Source organism: Mus pahari, chromosome 15 (assembly GCF_900095145.1).
Source record: "Mus pahari chromosome 15, PAHARI_EIJ_v1.1, whole genome shotgun sequence".
NCBI lineage: Eukaryota > Metazoa > Chordata > Mammalia > Rodentia > Muridae > Mus > Mus pahari.
This window is the reverse complement of record NC_034604.1, coordinates 32,505,489-32,525,810: the sequence shown is the minus strand read 5'-3', so window position 1 is coordinate 32,525,810 and position 20,322 is coordinate 32,505,489. Positions and strand designations below refer to the sequence as shown.

At 41.5% G+C, this 20,322-nt stretch overlaps 2 protein-coding genes and 1 pseudogene across 2 annotated transcripts; all 3 read right to left on the bottom strand.

Annotated features, from left to right (window-relative positions):
- Positions 1–1,036: 1,036 nt before the first annotated feature.
- On the bottom strand, positions 1,037–3,782 carry LOC110333174 (protocadherin beta-6-like). Its single transcript, XM_021214689.2, has one exon. The coding sequence runs from the start codon at positions 3,571–3,573 to the stop codon at positions 1,138–1,140; it is 2,436 nt and encodes an 811-aa protein (XP_021070348.1). The 5' UTR covers positions 3,574–3,782; the 3' UTR covers positions 1,037–1,137.
- Positions 3,783–8,090: 4,308 nt separating this feature from the next.
- Positions 8,091–10,905, bottom strand: LOC110333175 (protocadherin-3). Its single transcript, XM_021214690.2, has one exon. The coding sequence runs from the start codon at positions 10,557–10,559 to the stop codon at positions 8,169–8,171; it is 2,391 nt and encodes a 796-aa protein (XP_021070349.1). The 5' UTR covers positions 10,560–10,905; the 3' UTR covers positions 8,091–8,168.
- Positions 10,906–11,147: 242 nt separating this feature from the next.
- Positions 11,148–12,072, bottom strand: LOC115065501 (annotated as a pseudogene).
- Between the last annotated feature and the right edge of the window lie 8,250 nt (positions 12,073–20,322).

Below are 20,322 nucleotides of genomic sequence, written 5' to 3'. Positions count from 1 at the left end.
TATGTGTTTTAGCATTTAGAGTTCCTTACATTTATATTTAGAGATGCACCTGATAACCAGTGTTACCACAAAATGAGACTAAATTTGCAAAATTTAGTAATATCAAGTATTCACATTTAAAAGTTTCTCAAATTAATAGTAAAATTAATTTAATAACTTGTTTAAAATGAAATCTCAAAGGCTTTACATGACAGTATACTTAAAAGATTGAGTTCATATTCTATTAAAATATTTTTATTTAACTTGTCAAATACAGGTTAGTTCCACTAATTAAAAAAAAACTATGAAGCATAATAGGAAAACTAGTGGAATCTTCAGAAACTGTCTTTCTAAAAGACCATACAATCTCAAGAATAATAGCAATGATACAGACCAGGCCAAGCATGATGGCAAAAGCCTTTAGTCACAGTACTAAGGTGACAGATGCAGGTGGGTCTCTCTGAGTTCCAAAACAGCCAGGTCAATTTAGTGAGATTCAGACCATCGCAGGCTACACAGTAAGATCTGAGGTGGTGCATGCTTTTACTTCCACCACTCAGAAGACAGAGGCAGGGGATCTCTATGAGTTCAAGGCCAGCCTGGTCTACAGAGTGAGTACCAGGACAGCCAGTGTTACACTGGGGAAAAAAACAAAAAACAAAAAACAAACCTGTCTCCCTTGATGCACCAAGGGAAGAGGGATACAAGGTGGAAGTAAGTGGGTGGATGAGGAGGATGGGTGGGTGGGGGGAGCATCCTCTCAGAGGCAAAAGAGAAGGGGGATGGAGTGAAGAACTCTTGGAGGGTGTACCAGGAAGGTGGGCAAAATTCGGAATGTAAATAAATAAGCAAGAGAAAGCAAAAAGCAAAAAAAAAAAAAAACCTTGTCTCTGAAAACCAAAAAAGAAAAGAAAAGAAAAGAAAGGAAAAGAAAAGAAAGGAAAGGAAAGGAAAGGAAGAAAAGAAAAGAAAAGAAAAGAAAAGAAAAGAAAAGGGATTTAGCTCAGTGGTTTAGTTTGCCTAACATGCATGAGACAGTGGATTTCATTCCCAGGCGCTATTATAAAAAGTAAGAACATAAGCTTCTGTCAATGCATGCAGATATAGGTTAAAAGACATTTCTAAGTTTAAACAGAATTTACTAGTTTACTAAAGTATTTAGATGAATAGGAAGCTATTCCGAAGAGTAGGACTTTCCTCTGTGTTCCTCTCAGATGTCACAGAAGGAAAGTGGGGGTTAATTGCCTTTCGCAACTTGAACTCACCAGTCCCAGTGTCTCCTCTCAGACACACCTCATACTGGTAGCTCTGGGAAAGAGTCCCAGCGCCGCTGACATCCACCAGATGGCCAGGAAAGTGTCCCTCAGGCACAGAGTAGCCACCCAGAGAGGCCGTCCTGAACTTCTTGCACAGCCTCACCCCCACAAACAGCACCACAGACAAGAGGAAAAGCGAAGATACAGATGCTAAGGCAATAACCAGGTATAGTGTGAGCGCATTTTCAGCATCCTCTATGGAGTCCTGCGCGACCTCGGGGAGAGGTAGGTAGGGCTGAGAGAAGCCATCCACCAGCAGCACATGAAGAGTGACACTGGCAGAGCGCATGGGATCGCCATTGTCCTTGACCAGCAGCAGCAGCCTGTGCTTGGGCACATCTCTCTCGCTCAGCAGCCTGGTGGTGCGCACCTCGCCATTGTGCGCCCACACACTAAACAGTCCAGGCTCCGTGGCCTTGAGCAGCTGGAATGACAGCCAGGCATTCTGGCCAGAGTCGTGATCCACAGCCACCACCTTGGTGACCAGGTATCCGGGCTCTGCCGCCCTGGGCAGCAGCTCTGTGCAGGGAGCAGAGGCGTTCTGCATTGGGTAGAGCACGAAGGGTGCATTGTCATTGTCGTCTAGAACCACCACGCGCACCAGCACTTGGCTGCTGAGCGCGGGAGAGCCTTGGTCTGTGGCATCCACGTGGAACGTGAAGGCCTGCAGGGCCTCATAGTCCAGAGCCCTGAGTGCAAACAGTTGCCCGTTGTCTGCGTTGATGGAGACCAGCGAGGCAAGGGCCAGCTGTGTGTCCTGAGGCAGCAGCAGTGAATAGGTGATGTGGGCATTGGAGCCCGAGTCTGAGTCTGTGGCACTGATGGTGCCTATGTGCAGAGCGGGGCTGTTGTTCTCGTGGACGAACAAGGTGTAGGAGGTTTGGGTGAAGGAAGGGGCATTGTCGTTGATGTCAGACACCTGCACTGTTATGGTGTGCTGGGTTGTGAGCCTAGGTGTGCCCATGTCGGTGACTGTGATGGTGATGTTGTATTCAGATCTGCTCTCTCTGTCTAGTGCCCCATCTGTTTCCAGAGTATAGAAATTTTCCATAGATGGTCTTAGAAGAAATGGAAGATTGTCATCTATGGAACACATAACTTGCTGGTTATTTCCTGAGTCCGCATCTGAAACACTGAATACTGCCACTATGATACCTGGCAAATTTTCAGGGATGGGGCTGTTGAGTGAGGACAGGATCACTTCCGGAGCATTATCATTCACGTCCAATACTTGGATGACTAAGGAGCATTTTCCTGTTAGCCCACCACCATCTAGGGCCTCAACATCCACATGGTAAAACTGGAATGTTTCAAAATCCAATCTGCTTTTCAGTCGAATTTCTCCTGTCTTTGTGTTTATTTCAAAAGGCTCGTTAACATCTTCATCTTGAGACAGTCCATAAGACACCTCCCCGAAGGGTCCTGTATCTAAATCTCTTGCTGAAACTATAATAAGCAATGAGCCAATGGGGTTGTTCTCAGGAACTTGGACCTCATAGAGCTCCTGAGCAAATTCCGGCGCATTGTCATTTATATCTAAGACTAATATTTGAATCTCTGTGGTCCCTGACCTGGGCGGAGACCCACCATCCACCGCAGTGAGCTTTAGTCTGAGCTGGTCTTGCTTCTCACGGTCCAAAGCCTTGTCCAACACTAGCTCAGGGAACTTCTTGCCGTCGCTGCGATTGCGAGTGAGCACGTGGAAGTGAGGGTTATCACTGACAGTGTAGCTCTGAATGCTGTGGCTGCCAGTGTCTAAGTCCTGTGCCATTTTCAAAGGGAATATCTTTCCAGGCGGAGCTATTTCTGATATTTTAAGGAGCATTTCTCTGGCAGGAAACTCTGGGGCGTGGTCATTTATATCTATAACTCTCAGTTCAGCTTGATAAAACTGCAAAGGATTTTTTAGTAACACCCGGAAAGACAGCACACAAGGCTCTGTGGAGCCACACAGTTCCTCCCGGTCCAGGTTTTCATTAAGCACCAAATCCTGGGTCTGAGGGTCAAGCTGCAAATACTGTCTGTTCCCCTTGAAAACCACTCTAGCATCCCGAGCAGCCAGTTCTCCCACCCTTAGTCCCAAGTCCTTAGTCAGGTTGGCCACAAACGTGCCACTTTCTGTCTCCTCCAGCATAGCATACTGGATTGATTCTGAACCCACCTCCCACAAAAGCATCGATACAATCAAAACCATCACTTGCCTTGTCTTGCACCACACTTTTGTGTGAGACATCTCTGTTGTCTGATTCCAGAGGAAAAATCCCTTCCAGCTCTTCATCACTGAGGTAACTTTGGCCTTCCCGAAAACCTTTGTTGTGGAATTGTGGATTTGATCTTACAGGTTCCTGGTGACTCCTCTTCTCCGGAATGCTTAGCTGCAGCAGCAAATGGTTCCGTATTTTTGCTTCAGCTTCTAGGTGAACTGGAGTCTGAGGACGCTAAAGGGTTCTTACTCATTCTCTTATCCTACACCGCCACCATGCGTTCAAATCAATAACTTCACGAGAAATCTTCAGATCAACACTGAGCATTATAAAGACTTTTATCCAAGTCTGGGTATCATAAAGACTTTTAAGTCAGAGTTTCCAAACTGAGTGTGTGGCGGGTTTCTTAGGAGACATGTTTGTGTGTACATTCTTGTGTTTTGTTTTTAGGTTGGTGTATTAGTCAGGGTTTCTATTCCTGAACAATCATCATGACCAAGAAGCAAGTTGGGGAGGAAAGGGTTTATTCAGCTTACATTTGCATACTGCTGTAGATCACCNAAGGATGCAGGACTGGAACTNANGCAGGTCAGNNAGCAGGAGCTGATGCAGAGGCCATGGAGGGATGTTCTTTACTGGCTTGCTTCCCCTGGCTTGCTCAGCCTGCTCTCTTATAGAACCCAAGACTACCAGCCCAGAGATGGCACCACCCACAAGGGGACCTCCCGCCTTGATCACTAATTGAGAAAATGCCTTACAGCTGGATCTCGTGGAGGTATTTCCCCAACTGAAGCTCCTGTCTCTGTGATAACTCCAGCTGTGTCAAGGTGACACAAAACTAGCCAGTACAGTTGGTTTTCAAGCCCTCTCTATATCTCAAATCCAACTGCCTGCTGATCTAAGGGGAGTCCACACCACAGTCTTTTTATGTATTTGCAAACCATTCTCGCTGACCATGTCAACGTCCCATAAACAACTTTGGTTCTTTAACAGTACAACTGATCTCTGACGAGTTATATGAATTCATGAGTTTAAGATGCACACTGTTTAATTGTCCCAATAAACACATCAACAAATGACTGAAAATGTGAATGTTGGTTAGAAACATAAATATTGAACTGAACATTAACTTCTCTAAAACACGTGACTGCTACTATCTTGCTCTTTTCTGATAAATTCAAAAGTGGCTTTAAGTATCATTTAAAAGGTGGGTAAGTAACCATACAAGAACATAATATATAATAAATATGATTGGTTTCTGATGGATTTTGTATTTATTTAAAGATAAATTTATTGAAGTCAAGCAAACTTCACATAACAGCCAAGACAACGGAAGGTGAGAAATTAGAATATATCAAAAATATTTTAACTCTTAGTAAAGGAAATTTAAAATCTTATGGTTGAAATCATCTTATAGGTAGAGATCACATGTGTACATTCAATGGAATAAAGAGAATATCAATATTACAATCCTCCAGGGTTTACTAGAAAAGCCATTTCTGAGGATGCGTATTTCTTGAGCATGTGACTAACAAATGGAACTAATGAAGTAAAACCAAACATCAAAGAGTGTGGATGGGTTTGGCCATTGCTAGATCACTTCTAAATGTTCCTTTTGAATGGGGTCATGGTTAGTCATTGTTGTCAATTTGATTTCAGTACAGCCAAGATTGGTCAGTCTTACCTCCTGCAGTGTCTGTGATGGGTTCTCTAGAGAGGACTGAGGGAAGAAACACACACTGCATGTGGGCAGCACCATCCCCTAGACCAGAGTCAGAATCAGAGAAGGAAACAGAGAAAGAACACCAGGTAGGCAATCTCTCCTCTAGGTTCTGGTCACCTCAATGGATGCTGTGATGGTTTGTATTTAATGTGATGGTTTGTATATGCTCGACCCACGGAGTGGCACTATTAGAAGGTGTGGCCCTGTTGGAGTAGGTGTGGCCTTGTTGGAGTTGGTGTGTCACTGTGGGTGTGGGCTATAAAATCCTCATCCTAGCTTCTTGGAAGTCAGTATTCTGCTAGCAGCCTTCAGATGAAGATGTAGAATTTTCAGCTCCTCCTGCCCTATGCCTGCTTGGATGCTGCCACGTTCCCACCTTGATGATAACGGACTGAAACTCTGAACTTGTAAGCCAGCCCCAACTAAATATTGTCCTTATAAGTGTTGCTTTGGTCATGGTGTCTGTTCACAGCAACACAACTCTAAGACAGGTGTTCTTTCTTCAGTGATGGGCTGAAATCTTGAGCCAAAATAAATGCTTCTTCCCTTGTTTTCTTTCACATTCCATCTCAGCGAGGGGTGGACTAACAGTGGGTATTCTCAGCTCTGATTCCAGGTTAATGTCATACTATCTCCCACATTACTTTATTCACTCTGTGCCTACAATGGTACCAGGTGTCTTCAAATATGGCTTATAGAGTATTCCCAAAGTTAAAAAAGATTTTATCAGCATTACAGCATGCATTGAACTCAATCTAGACAAAGAAAAGTCCTTTAAGAACATAGGTACTTAGATGAGAAAGATAGTATCTTGATATTACCCTTCACACACAAAAAATCTGGGATGCTAACTATTCAGCTGATAATGGTTTAAAATGTATTTCTTAGTAATAAACAAGTTGATTAAAAAGAACTTTTTAAATTGTTTGAAGGTGCTTTTGAGATGGGAAGATGTTTTGATGGGTTAAAGCACTTGTCTGCACAAGCATGAAGACCCTGGTTCAAATCCCAGTTCTCCTCTAGGGAGATGGGAAGCAGACACAAGAGAATCTCTAGAAGCTCTAGAGCCAGCTAGGTTGGTGCTTACAGCAGAAAAACAGCAAGGGGACCCTGTCTGAAATAAGGTGGAAGGCTATCCCAAGGTGTCTTCTGACCTCCATGCAAATGCCTTGGTCCACAAATGTACACACTGTACACACACACTCTATACACACACTGTATACACACACTGTATACACACACACACACACACACACACACACACAAACACACACTGGGCTTGCCAATTAGACAAGGTTTGGGCAAGAATGTGAACAAAGTTTTATGTGCAGATATGGCTTCTTTTTTGGGGGGGGTTTCGAGACAGGGTTTCTCTGTATAGCCCTGGCTGTCCTGGAACTCACTTTGTAGACCAGGCTGGCCTCGAACTCAGAAATCCGCCTGCCTCTGCCTCCCGAGTGCTGGGATTAAAGGTGTGTGCCACCACACCTGGCATCAGATATGGCTTCTTGTAAATTGTTTGCAACCAATATTGAAATTTAGTCAGAAATACCTATTGAAAATTTACTTATACAATTCTACCCCCAAGAAGTGAATGTTCTTCACAAATGCAAATATGTATCTAACCAAAATATATGTAAGAATAAAATAAAACCAAAATAATGTAAAAATGTTCATAATATTATAATATTATAACAGCCAAACCTTAAACTAAGACAAGTGAGTAATTTAATAATAAAGTGTGGCATACACAATAAGAATAGTAATTTATGATAAAAATTATAAAACAACAGACATTAAAGCAATACTATGCATATATTTCATAAACACAATATAGAATGAAAGAAGCAACTGGTAACCTACAAGAAATTTACCTAAACTCAAAAGAGGCAGGACTATAGAATTGGAAGTCAGCATGCTTGCTATACTTGAGCAAATTGTGCTTGTAAAGGGTCATTTGAATGGTACCTGGAATGCTGGTAATATTTCATTTTCCCATTGCACTGATGGAATGACATATTCTTACTTTGTGAAACCACATTCAGATAAATATTAGGTTTTTTTGTCATGCTATAATTTGACTTAAAGCCTTAACAGATTTTTTTTGGATCACAAGGGTCAAGACAGGAAAAACAAACAAAACAAAGCAAAATAAAACAAAGAAGTCCATAATGATCTATTGCTTCCTCAGATATCGTGTGCAACATCATTTATATTCATTCCACCAACAATAAAGAGAATGCTGTCCTACAGTTTCCATTTTTAACATAGCATCAAAAAAGACTGTCGAGAAATAAAGTGGCTAGAATAAACAGAAAATACAACTAGTATTTGATTTTTATTGAGGCATTTCACCACAGGTGAGTCTACTTGTTCATGCTCATAATCTGGACATAGGGCAACAGAAGCAGATAGACTGCCACAAATGTAAAGTAAATCTGTACATAGCCATTTCAGGTCAGCCAGGGCTGCAGTGTAAGACCCTGTCTGAAATAACAAAAACGAAGCAAGGCATCTGTAACAATGAAAGCAGTTCTGATTTGTTACAGCAAATATAAGTTCCCCCCAAAAGCAAAATTGTAATAATTGTAACCCCCCCCCAGCATGCATTGGTATGACATAGAGATATAAACAAACACAATGCAGTAAGTAGAACCAATTTTTCTAGAGTGGGATCACATCCGAATAGTTTGATCCAAAACAAAGGATAAATTAAACATATATCTCAGGAGTTGATTCATGGCACTATACAAATCTACGAGAGAGAGAGAGAGAGAGAGAGAGAGAGAGAGAGAGAGAGAGAGAGAAAGAAAAATGAAGGCGTAGAGAGAGAGAGAGGCAAAAGCAGAGAGAGAGGAGAGAGAGAGAGAGAGAGAGAGAGAGAGAGAGAGAGAGAGAGAGAGAGAAAAGGAAAAATGAAGTAACCACCACTTCAAAATAAATGTTCTAATAGAATTCAACGCTATTGCGCACAACAGCATTTTCTCTTTCTTCAGCAGCAGCCTGGGTTGGAAGAATAGGAAACAATGGTTTAAGAAAGTTGAACTCGTTTGTTCCAGTACCTCCATTAAGACACACCTCATATTGGTAACTCTGGGACAGGGTCCCTGCTCTACTGACATCCACCAGGTGGCCAGGAAAGTGTCCCTCAGGAACAGAGTAGTCACCCAGGGAGGCCGCCCTGGCCCTCCTGCACAGTCTCACCCCCACGAACAGAAGCACAGACAAGAGGAAGAGAGAAGATACAGATGCCAAGGCAATGACTAGGTACAGCGTGAGCACGTCATAATCGTCCTGCGTGGAATCCCGCGCCACCTCTGTCAATGGCAGGTAGGGCTGCGAGAAGCCATCCACCACTAGCACGTGAAGAGTGACACTGGCAGAGAGCATGGGATCGCCATTGTCCTTGACTAGCAGCAGGAGCTTGTGTTTTAGAGCATCTCGCTCACTCAGCAACCTGGTGGTGCGCACCTCGCCATTGTGTGCCCACACGCTAAACAGCCCTGGCTCTGTAGCCTTGAGCAGCTGGAATGACAGCCAGGCATTCTGGCCAGAGTCACGATCCACAGCCACCACCTTGGTGATCAGGTATCCAGGTTCTGCTGCCCTGGGCAATAACTCGGTACAGGGTGCTGAGGCATTCTGCATTGGGTAGAGCACGAAGGGTGAATTGTCATTGTCATCTAGCACTACTACACGCACGAGGGCCTGGCTGCTGAGTGCAGGTGAGCCTTCGTCTGTAGCACCCACGTGGAACTCGAAGGTCTGAAGCATCTCATAGTCCATCGCCCTGAGCACGAACAGCTGCCCATTGTCTGAATTGATGGAGACTAGCGAGGTGAGGGCCAGCTTCGAGTCTTGGGGCGGCAGCAGCGAGTAAATGATGTGGGCATTGGAGCCTGAGTCTGAGTCTGTGGCACTGATGGTGCCTATGTGCAGGGCTGGGCTGTTGTTCTCTTGCACAAACAGGGTATAGGAGGTTTGGGCGAAGGCAGGGGCGTTATCGTTGATGTCAGACACCTGCACTTTTATGGTATGCTGGGTTGTGAGCCTGGGTGTGCCCAGATCTGAGACAGTAATGGTGATGTTGTACTCAGCTCTACTCTCTCTATCAAGTGGCCCCTCGGTCACTAAAGTGTAATAATTCTCATATGTGGGTTTCAGGAGAAATGGGATATCATTCTGAATAGAACACACCATCCTTCCATTGTCCCCCGAATCAGAATCAAAAACACTGAAAACAGCAACCATAGTCTCTGCAGAATTTTCTGGGACAGGGACTGTGAGCTTCCGGATCGTCAGCTCTGGGGGATTGTCATTCACATCCAATACCTGTATAGCTACAGTGCATTTTCCTGAAAAGCCTCCTGGGTCTGTAGCTACAATTTCCATATTGTAATATGGAGTTGCCTCAAAATCTAGTGCCCCTTTAAGACGAATTTCTCCTGTGATTTTGTCTACTACAAATGGTTGAGATAGTTCACCACCTTGAAACAGAGAGTAGGTTACAGTACCATGTATCCCAGCATCTAAATCCCTGGCATAGACTGTGACAACTAAGGCATTGAGTGGGCTGTTCTCAGGAATTTGCACCGCATAGAATGACTGTTCAAATTGGGGCGGGTTATCATTGATGTCCACGACTTCAATGTGAACTGTGGTGGTTCCTGACCTGGGTGGGGCTCCACCATCCAGAGCGGTGAGGATTAAAGTGAGCTCAGGCTGCTCCTCCCTGTCCAGGGCTCTGTCCAGCACCAGCTCTGGGTATTTTCTGCCATCTGAGTGACTGAGAGTTACGACATGGAAGTGGATATTAGGACTGACTGTGTAGTTCTGAACAGCGTTGCTCCCTATGTCAGAATCCTGGGCTGCCTTCAGAGGAAACACAGTTCCTGGATTGGCGCTCTCAGAAATTGTTAGAAGCATTTCTGTGTCAGAGAACGCTGGAGAGTGGTCATTTATATCAGTGAGTTGCAGTTCAGTTTGGAAGAACTGCACAGGGTTTTCCAGTATGATCTGGAAGTGCAGCACACAGGGATCTGTTGCCCCACACAGTGCCTCCCGGTCTAGTTTTTCCTTTAAGAACAAATTTCCAGTCTCTGCATCCAGCTGCAAGAGCTCTTTGTTTCCTTTGTAATGGATTTGAGCTCCTCTAGTGACCAGTTCTCCAACCCTAAGCCCCAGATTTTTTGCCAGGTTTGCCACCAAATAGCCACTCTCCATTTCTTCTGGCATGGAATATCTAGTTGTCCCAGAGCCATATTTCCACAATAGCAACAATATAGTAAGAAAAAAGACTTGCCTTTGCTGTGGTATTTTTGCTAGTGCTGTCTCCATTGTGCAGATTCAGTACAGAGGGTGCTGCCTCTTCAAGTCATTAAAATCCACACATGAGGGTCCGTGAAGGTATTGGAGTAAATCCGATTAGGGAGATGCCTTCTTCCCAAATGATCATATAAACCCTACCCAATTACCTCCACTTCCAGAGTTTCCAGAATTCTGCTTTCCGGTTAATGAAATGACTTCCTGCGTGTCTGAAGAGCTCATTCTTCATATTCTTAGCCTGCAGCGCCACCAAGTGTCCTTTTTTCCTCTTACATTTCATTTTTGCCATTTCAAAGTACATTTAAAACCTGATGTGTTTCAGTATCCTTTTAATTTACACAGGTGGCCTGAACTGTGAGTTCAGTTCTTAGCAACCAGAAATTCTACATATGATTTTGATGAATGAAGTTTGGCTGTAAGAATAAATTTATTTTAATTTTTAAGCAGTTATTTTAAATCACCTTTCTAAAGCCTGCCACCATTTGGATTTTTGAGATATGCACCCTCAAAGGCTCAGCTCCTCTGTGCAGTATTTGCTGCTTGTGATTTAATATCAGGAAGAAAAAGGACAAGAGATCTGACCACAGTGACGTCTGGTATCAACTCTGGGGTTTCAAGACCCAGAAGAAGCCATTTTTCAGCCCTTGTCTGGCTCACAACAAGTCTGCTTTACTGGAAGGGAGTTAAGGAGCTGTGATACTTGAGATTCTCATTTGCACAGTTCAGAATTTTCTTATCTGCCATGTTCACCACCAGTCAGGAGTCAAAATCTGCCTTGGATCCTTCCAAGGGCCGAGCATTCTGAAGAGTTCATCTTTTGTGATAGCATGGTGAGTTCAAGTCTTGCTTCAGGAAGGTTGTCCAGGTAACCTGGTTTTTTCATCAGTATAATAGGGTACCAGTGCTTCAGGTAGGAGCATTCATTTTGGAATGTGTTGTCACCGCAGAAAGACTGGAACAGGCTTGTACAAAATCTCCAGACTTTGTGGGTCATGAAAGGCTGTAGTAACAACACTGCCATTTTTTTTTCAGTTGTAGCAATCGAACCAACTTCACCTCAATATTAACTTTTGCTTGAAAAATATCAGCACCCTCTTCAACCAGCTGTACTCCATAGTTGGTTTTAAATGCTTGGATGGTCACACCTCTCCTATTCACAATCTGGGTTAGCTCATTAAGTTGAGATGGATCAACTCGACCTACATCAACAAGATACTGTAGTCTCCTGAGATTCAAAGGCTGGTACTGGTGTCTGAAACCATGTTCTTCATTAAATCCATATTTTGGGGTTTAGATGTAAAATGGAGTCTGCCCTCCATCAAAGCCCAGCTGAGGCTGGGTTCCTCTCTGTTTTTCTCCTTTATGGCCTCTGCCACATTTCCTACTTCTTCTCCCATCTCTTGGATGTCTTTCTGCTTTTTTGGAATTAGGGTTGGGCTTCAGGGTGTCCAGGATCATTCGCAAAAAAGGACTACCTCCAGGTTGGTTCTGCAGCTGTGCACCACGCCAGCCACGAATCCTTTCAGAGGCTAAGAATACATCTAAATACATTTTCTAACAAACTAAAATGCAACTGTTTGTTTTATAAGACTATTGAGTAGATAAATTCACTTTCTTGCATGTGTTTTAATTTTTATTTTGTTCAGGAAGATAAACATGATGGCATATAGAAAAATTAATTATACACTTTTTACATTTGATTTGAAATATACCATACATCCAGAAGAAAAAAGTCATAATTGTATACTCATTGAATTTTTATAATGCTATTTAGCTCAACTTAGACAATAAATAAAATAGGCTAAATTCCAAGAGAATCTGCCCTTCTATTGCTCGATTACTTCTCCAAATGTTAGGCAGTCTTCATGTGTAGTTGTACTAAGACCATTGAAGCTTGAGAATTCCAGTTGCTCCACATCTCTGACAGCACTTGGTCTTGTCATCTCAATTTTTAGAACATTACTGAGTGTGTGGTGACTTAATAGGGTAAATTTAATTGGCATTTGTTTGCATTCATGAAGCTTTGTACCTTTTCTGTTTAATGACCATCAGCTTACTGTCTTTGAGATGCTTGTTCATATTATTTGTGTGTGTGTGTGTGTGTGTGTGTGTTTGTGTGTTTGTGTGGCTTTTCTTTGCTTGTTACTTTGAAGAAGTATCTTGTATATTCTGAGTGTAATTTATTTTTCAGATATATATGTTCAAATATTTCCCACTGTATTCCTTGAATTTTTTCATATTGTACTTTAATCAATAAAACATCTTAATTGTGTTCAGCTTGATTTGGTAATACCTTTCAATTTTGTTTAGTCAATTTGATACAAATATTAATTTTAATATGTGTATATCAGGGAGTTTTGTGGAAGCGTGGGGGATAGAATTGACCAAGCTGGAGGGGTCAAGGACACCAAAGACCTACAGAGTCAACTAACCTGGGTCCCTGGGGACTTATAGAGGCTGGACCACCAACTAGGGAGCATGCAGGGCCTGGACCTAGGCCTCTTACACATTTGTAGCAAATGTGCAGCTTGGTCTTCATGTAGGATTCATAACAAGTTGAGTGGGGTTGTCTCCATCTCTGTTCTCTACCACTGGATCCCCTCTCCCCACACACCTGGACTGCCTGGTTAGGCCTCAGTGGGAGAGGATGCACCTAGTCATGATGGAACTAGATGTCCCAGGGTGGGGTGGTACCCAAGGGGGGCTTCCTTGTCTCTGAAGAGAAGTGGGCAATGGGGGGAAGAGATTTGTAAGTGGAACTGCGGGGGGGGAGGGGACTGTGATTGGGATGTAAAGTGAATAAAAATGAGTAAATAAATTTTTGAAGGAAAAATGTGTATATTTTGAAAGGTTCCTTTTCAGACACAAGCATATTATATACTTAAAACACGTAATTTTTGATTTCCAAATACCTTATACCATGTTACAAAGCTTATATAATTAAGGGGGTATCATTGCCCTGTATCAGGGTGGTTACAGGTTTGCCCAATGTTCCAGTTTTCTCTCTGAAGATCATATAATACTCTTGTTGTCTTCATTACTCCAGACTCATCACAGATTTTGTTGAGAGGAAGTCTCTTAAAAGTATGTACTTTTCTTTTTAAATTAAACTAATAAAATTTATTTTAAAATATACAACTCAGTACTGAGATTTTTTAAGTCATAAAAATAATTTATAATAGTTAAATGCCTTTTAAATATACATGATATCTTCCGAAGCTAAAAGTAATATCCGCTCAACCAGTTTTTAAAATCTACTTGGAACATTAAATATGATAGAAATAGAAAAAAAATCTCTTATGAAGTCCTCTAAGAAAGGCAATTGTGACAAGTTCCTGATTAGACAGAAACCATTCCTTCTCCAAGGAAGAATACTCAGTGTAACTGTGACTTCATAGAATGAGTTGAGTAGTGTTGCTTCTGTTTCCATCTTGTGGAATAGTTTGAAGAGTATTGGTATTAGGTCTTCTTTGAAGGGCTGATAAAATTCTGCAATAAACCCATCTGGACCTGGGCTTTTTTTGGTTGGGAGGATTTTATTGACTGATTCTATTTCTTTAGGGGTTATGGAACCATTTCGATGGTTTATCTGATCCTGATTTAANTTAGGTATTTGGTAACTGTCTAGAAAATTGTCCATTTCATCCAGATTTTCCAGTTTTGTTGAATCTGGGTTTTGTAGTAGGATCTGATGATTTTTTGAATTTCCTCAGTTTCTGCTGTTATATCTCCCTTTGCATTTCTGATTTCGTTAACTTGGATACTGTCTCTGTGCTCTCTGGTTAGTCTGACCAAGGGTTTATCTATCTTGCTGATTTCCTCAAAGAACCAGTTCCTGGTTTTGTTGATTCTTTGAATAGTTCTTTTTGTTTCTACTTGGTTGATTTCATCTGTGATTTTGATTATTTCCTGCCGTCTACTCCTCTTGGTTGTATTTACTTCTTTTTGTTCTGCAGATTTCAGGTGTGCTGTTAAGCTTCTAGTGTATGCTCTCTTCTGTTTCTTTTTGGAGGCACTGAGAGGTATGACTTTTCCTTTAGCACTGCTTTCATTGTATCCCATTAGTTTGGATATGTTGTGCCTTAATTTTCATTAAATTCTAAAGTCTTTAATTTTTCTTTATTTCTTCTTTGACCAAGTTATCGTTGAGTAAGGCTTCCATGTGTATGTGTGCTTTTTGTTGTTTGCATTGCTATTGAAGACCAGTCTTAGTCCATGGTGGTCTGATAGGATGCATGGGATTGCTTCAATCTTCTTATATCTGTTGAGACCCATTTTGTGACCAATTATATGGTCAATTTTGGAGAAGGTACCATGAGGTGCCGAGAAGAAGGTATATTCTTTTGTTTTAGCATGAAATGTTCTATAGATATCTGTTAAATCCATTTGGTTCATAACTTCTGTTAGTTTCACTGTGTCTCTTTTTAGTTTGTTTCTATGATCTATCCATTGATGAGAGTGTGGTGTTGAATTCTCCCACTATTATTTTGTGAGGTGCAATGTGTACCTTGAACTTTAGTAAAGTTTCTTTTATGAATGTGGGTACCCTTGAATTTGGAGCATAGATGTTCAGAATTGAGAATTCTTCTAGGTAGATTTTTCCTTTGACCAGTATGAAGTGTCCTTCCTTATCGTTTTTGATAACTTTTGTTTGAAAGTTGATTTTATTAGATATTAGAATGGATGCTCCAGCTTGTTTCGTGGGACCATATGCTTGGTAAATTGTTTTCCAGCCCTTTACTCTGAGGTAGTGTCTGTCTTTGACATTGAGGTGTGTTTCCTGTATGTAGCAAAGTGCTGGGTCCTGTTTATGTATCCAGTCTGTTATTTTATGTCTTTTTATTGGGCAAATTGAGTCCATTGATGTTAAGAAATATTAAGGAATAGTGATTGTTGTTTCCTGTTATTTTTGATGTTATTTTTATGTTTGTGTGGCTATCTTCTTTTGGGTTTGTTGAAAGGAGATTGCTTTTTTGTTTTTTCTAGGGTGTGGTTTCCCTCCTCGTGTTGGTGTTTTCCATCTATTATCCTTTGTAGGACTGGATTTGTGGAAAGATATTGTGTAAATTTGCTTTTGTCATGGAATATCTTGGTTTCTCCATCTATGGTAATTGAGAGTTTTGCTGAGTATAGTTGCCTGGGCTGGTATTTATGTTCTCTTAGAGTCCGTATAATATCTATCCAGGATCTTCTAGTTTTCATAGTCTTTGATAAGAAGTCTGGTGTAATTAGAATAGTTCTGCCTTTCCATGTTTCTTGACCTTTTCCCCTTTCTTTGTTTTGTGCATTTGGTATTTTGTCTATTATACGAAGGGAGGAATTTCTTTTCTGGTCCAACCTATTTGGAGTTCTGTAGGCTTCTTATATGTTTATAGACATCTCTTTCTTTAGATTAGGGAAGTTTTCTTCCATAATTTTGTTGAAGATATTTACTGGCCCTTTAAGTTGGGAATCTTCACTCTCTTCTATAACTACTATCCAGTATCTTGCTTTTCTGGTGTGTTGGGGTATCCAGAGCTTGCTGTTGTGGGAGAACTGTTTCTGATGATTTCAAGTAGCCTTGGTTTCTGTGGGTAAGGTCCTTGCCCTTGCCTCTCACCATCTGCTTATCTCTGGTGTTAGTTGGTCTTGTTGTCTCTGATTGTGGCTTGTCCCTCCTGCAAGCTTGTGGTTCAGTACTCCTGGAAGATCAGTTCTCTCCAGGAGGAATTTGGGTATGGAGAGCTGTGGCACAGGGTCAGCTCTGGGGTGCAGACAGAAACCAGAAGGATCCTGTCCTTGGTTGTTTCTTGATTCCTGTGTCCTGATGGCTCTGGATGTGTCCTTCTTGGGCCAGGAATTTGAGAAGTGGTGGTCTTATCTGTGTTCACAGGTAAGTCCTGATGTTTCAGGACTCCTGGGAGACAAGCTCTCTCTTGATTCTATTTGGGTATGGAGCCCTTTTGCCTAGGATCAACTCTGGGCACAGATGGAACCCAGAAAGATCTTGTCTCAGGCTGTTCTTCTGTTCCTGTGTCCTGAGGTCTCTGGGCTGGTCCCTCTGAGCAGAAGTGGTGGTTTTACCTGTGCTTACAGGCTTGTCAGCACTCTTGGGAGACCCCTTCTCTCTCCCAGTGGCATTTGAGTATGGAGCGATGTGACACAGGATCAGCTCCAAAAGTGTCTATTTTTAATGAGTAATTTTAAAATTACAAAAATAACTAAGAAATGCAAATATTTCTATCATATCTATCATACCCTCTCCACGCTATGTGTGTTATAGGTATGCTCTGTCACACTGATCTGTTTCATACAATTTATGAGCCTACATGTTTACTACTGTGTCCATATTTTAAATTAAGGTTCCTTCTTGCTGCCTATGGGCATGGATAAATTTAATCCCACATACACATATTTTTAGAATGTCATAGTTTCACTGTCTCTTCCAGTCTTTAGTTAGGGTTTTTACTGCTGCAACAAAGCACCATGAGCAAAGAACAAGGTAGGGAAGGAAAGGTTTATTCAGCTTATACTTCCAGACCCATAGTTCGTCACTGGAGGAAGTCAGGATGGGAACTCATGCCAGGCTGGAACCTGGAGGCAGGAGCTGATGCACAGGCCATGGAGGGGTGCTTCTTACTGGCTTGCTGCTCATAGCTTGCTCAGCCTGCTTTCTTCTAGAATCTAGAACCATGGGCCCAGGGATGGTACCACCCACAATGGGTTGCACCATCTCTCATTGATCACTAATTGAGGAAATGCCTTAAAGCCAAACTTCATGGAGGCATTTCCTAAACTGAGTTCCTTCCTCCCTGATGACTCTAACTTGTGTCATATGATACATGAACCCAGCCAGTACAACTGACCCCTTTGTCAGCCTGACATACAAACACATGATCTTCTGGGCTCCTCCAAAGGGCTTGGATCACTTCTTCAGCTCTTCCCTCTGTAGCACACATATCTTATCTTCTAGGCTTCAGATGACTCCATTTTACTGCTGCTGTTGCTCTTGGTGGTCATCCTATGGTACTGGCATCTCTAATCAACTGTGGTTTTCCATTGCAACTAGGCTGCATTTTCACCAATAACTTCTCATAGGCTTCCTTTACAGTGCCTCAACGTCTTTGCATGATCCCTTCAGTTCTAGCATTTCAATTGCCACTGACCAATGGTCCTTCCTAGTCTCTCACAGTGCCAAGCCTCAACTGCTCTTCATGACCCCTTCATAGCTTCAAATCAGTACCATCTTGGTGATCCTTATACATTAACAAGTCTGGCTGCTAGCATGAGGTACAACCTTGACTATCTCTGGAACACAACTTCTTTGTGTTTTCAGAAAACACTTCCCAGAAGATTTCACCTCAGTGATGCTGGTCTCCTTTTTAATAACTGCTGATTTCTTAGCTCCAGCCACCCAGCATCGATTGTTCCAGAAACACAAAGGTTTTGCTTTAGTAGTTATGACATCTTGTTAATCATAGCTGATTCTTCAGCTCCAGGTAATGAGAACCAAAGAATCTTACATCAAAATAGCAAATGACCCTGATAGAGTCTTTAATCTTTCCTCTGAAATGTCATAATCCTGGATTCCACCTTTCGCACTGCTCTCAAAATTATTGTCTTCCAAGGTCCTAAGAACACCCCACAGAACTCCTAACACTCTAAGTCTCCTCTAGCCCAAAGTTCCAAAGCTCTCCTACAATCCTCCACAAAAGATGGTCAGGACTAACACAGAAATACTCCACTCCTGGTACAAACTTGTTTTAGTTAGGGTTTCTATTGCTGTGATGAAATATCATGAGCAAAAGGCCTGTTGGGGAGGGTAGTGTTTATTCAGTTTACACTTCACATTGTTGTTCATCACCAGAGCAAGTCAGTAATCAGCAACTCTCTGTGACTTCTGCATCTGTTTCTGCCTCCAGGATCCTGTCCTGTTTGATTTCCTGTCCAAATTTCCTTTGGTGATGAACAGGAATTAGAATAAAAAAATTTCTCCCCAACTTGCTTTTTGCTCATAGTAACCCCAAGACACTTCTCATTCCCGGAATCTATCTTTCTCTCTCTCCTTTCCCATTAGAATCTTTGAAAATCACTGGTAGTTGTTCTGCCTCCATAGTCAGAATTTAACAGTATTTTTTCTAGCTTAGCTCCTGTGACTTACAAATGTGCACTTACATATCTCAATGGTTTTCTGTAGGTTCATATTCCATTTCATTTTATTAAATAATGATACTCTTTGTGTGTGCTCACAGAATCAGAGGACTCTTTAACTAGAGTCCCCTGGAACTAGAGTTACAAATGAATTTGTTGAGACCCAAACTTGGGTCCTCTGGAAAGGTAGCGAATATTCTGACCTATTGAGCAATCTGTCCAGCCTCTCCTTTTTACTTTTAAAGAAAGAATTGTCTTTATTTATTTTGTGTTGTGTGTATTTGAGTATATGTCTTGAGGATGTGAAGGTTCTTAAAAAGGGATTTGGATCCCTCAGAAGTAGAGGTAAAGGCAGTTGTGATAACCTGACAGATAGTGTGTGCTGAACTAAGATCTCAGATCCACTTACTCTTAAATTTTGAGCCATCTCTTCAAGGCTTTAAATTTTTTTTTCTGAATTCATTTTAGTTATCTCATATCAGTATGCATTTTATCCACTAATTCCTTGTTTATTTCTGTGAAGTTTTACCATTCTTATAGTTTTATATAGACATTCTTTGCTAAGGAAATGACTTTCAGTATAAAACTTCAATTATCTTATGAAATTCTCTCTTTATTTATTTGTATAATTATTTCTTGTTTCAAAGCTATTAACTCTTCTTATTTATTGACATTGTTAGTTGATTTTTATATAGATCTCCTAGGTCAGAAATTTATGTTTTTCTTCTTGGTTTTCTTTATTTTATCCAGTTTGTGATGTGCATCTACTGATTGCTGGATATTACTGATTTTATGTAAAATCCGTGATGATCGTGATTCTATTGTCCCCCTCTGGGAGGAGCTCACCCTTTGCTCTTAGCTCGATAGAGCACCATCCTGTGCAGTCACTTAATCCAAACAGTTGCTGAGCTGAATCAGGGCTCTCTTCCAGGTGCCTGACCATGACAGATTTCAAGTCGCAAACATGAATTCTCTGTAGTTGTTTTGTAGAGAGATCCCAACCTCTGCTCTGTGTATTTTTGTACAGGATCTCATTCTGCCTTCAGAGAATTTTCAAGTTACTGTTTTAATTTTCTCTCCTGGGTTCTGAGTTGACAAGTGACAAGGAAAACTGGCCCTGGGCTTGAGTCCTCTCTTCTGTCAGAGCTACTGAACTACTGTCTATATCATGCATCTGTGGATTATTCTTTGAGCAAACTGCTTGTAGGACCCAGTTCTCATATAATCAGCTTCCTGTTGCTTTGAAGAGATAACATATGATATTTAGCCAATTTATATGGTTGTTTTTTGCTACCAAATAATCCATCTATGTTAGAAGGGAATTCTACTAAACTCAGGCGTAATGTTTAACTTCATATTTTAAAATGAATATATTTTGTGACTTTTGATATTGAAGGAAGAGAGGAAGTATTTCTCCCTAATGCTGAGGAGGTTGAACCTAGAGACGTTTACCTATAAGGCAAATGCATGTCTGTTGGGCTACAACAGCTACAACAGGTGGTCATTCTGAGTACTGAATACCACACCAGGATAGGCATCTTGGTACAAAATGGGTAAGTCACTAGAGTTGTCTATCATACTTAAGTCTTTTTGATATATTTATAAATTAGTTTTCTAAGAAAATAAATCATCAGAAATTTTCTTT

Bases quoted from the DNA above. Each gene is read 5' to 3' on its own strand.
- LOC110333174 (XM_021214689.2), bottom strand. From the start codon at position 3,573: ATGAAGAGCTGGAAGGGATTTTTCCTCTGGAATCAGACAACAGAGATG.
- LOC110333175 (XM_021214690.2), bottom strand. From the start codon at position 10,559: ATGGAGACAGCACTAGCAAAAATACCACAGCAAAGGCAAGTCTTTTTT.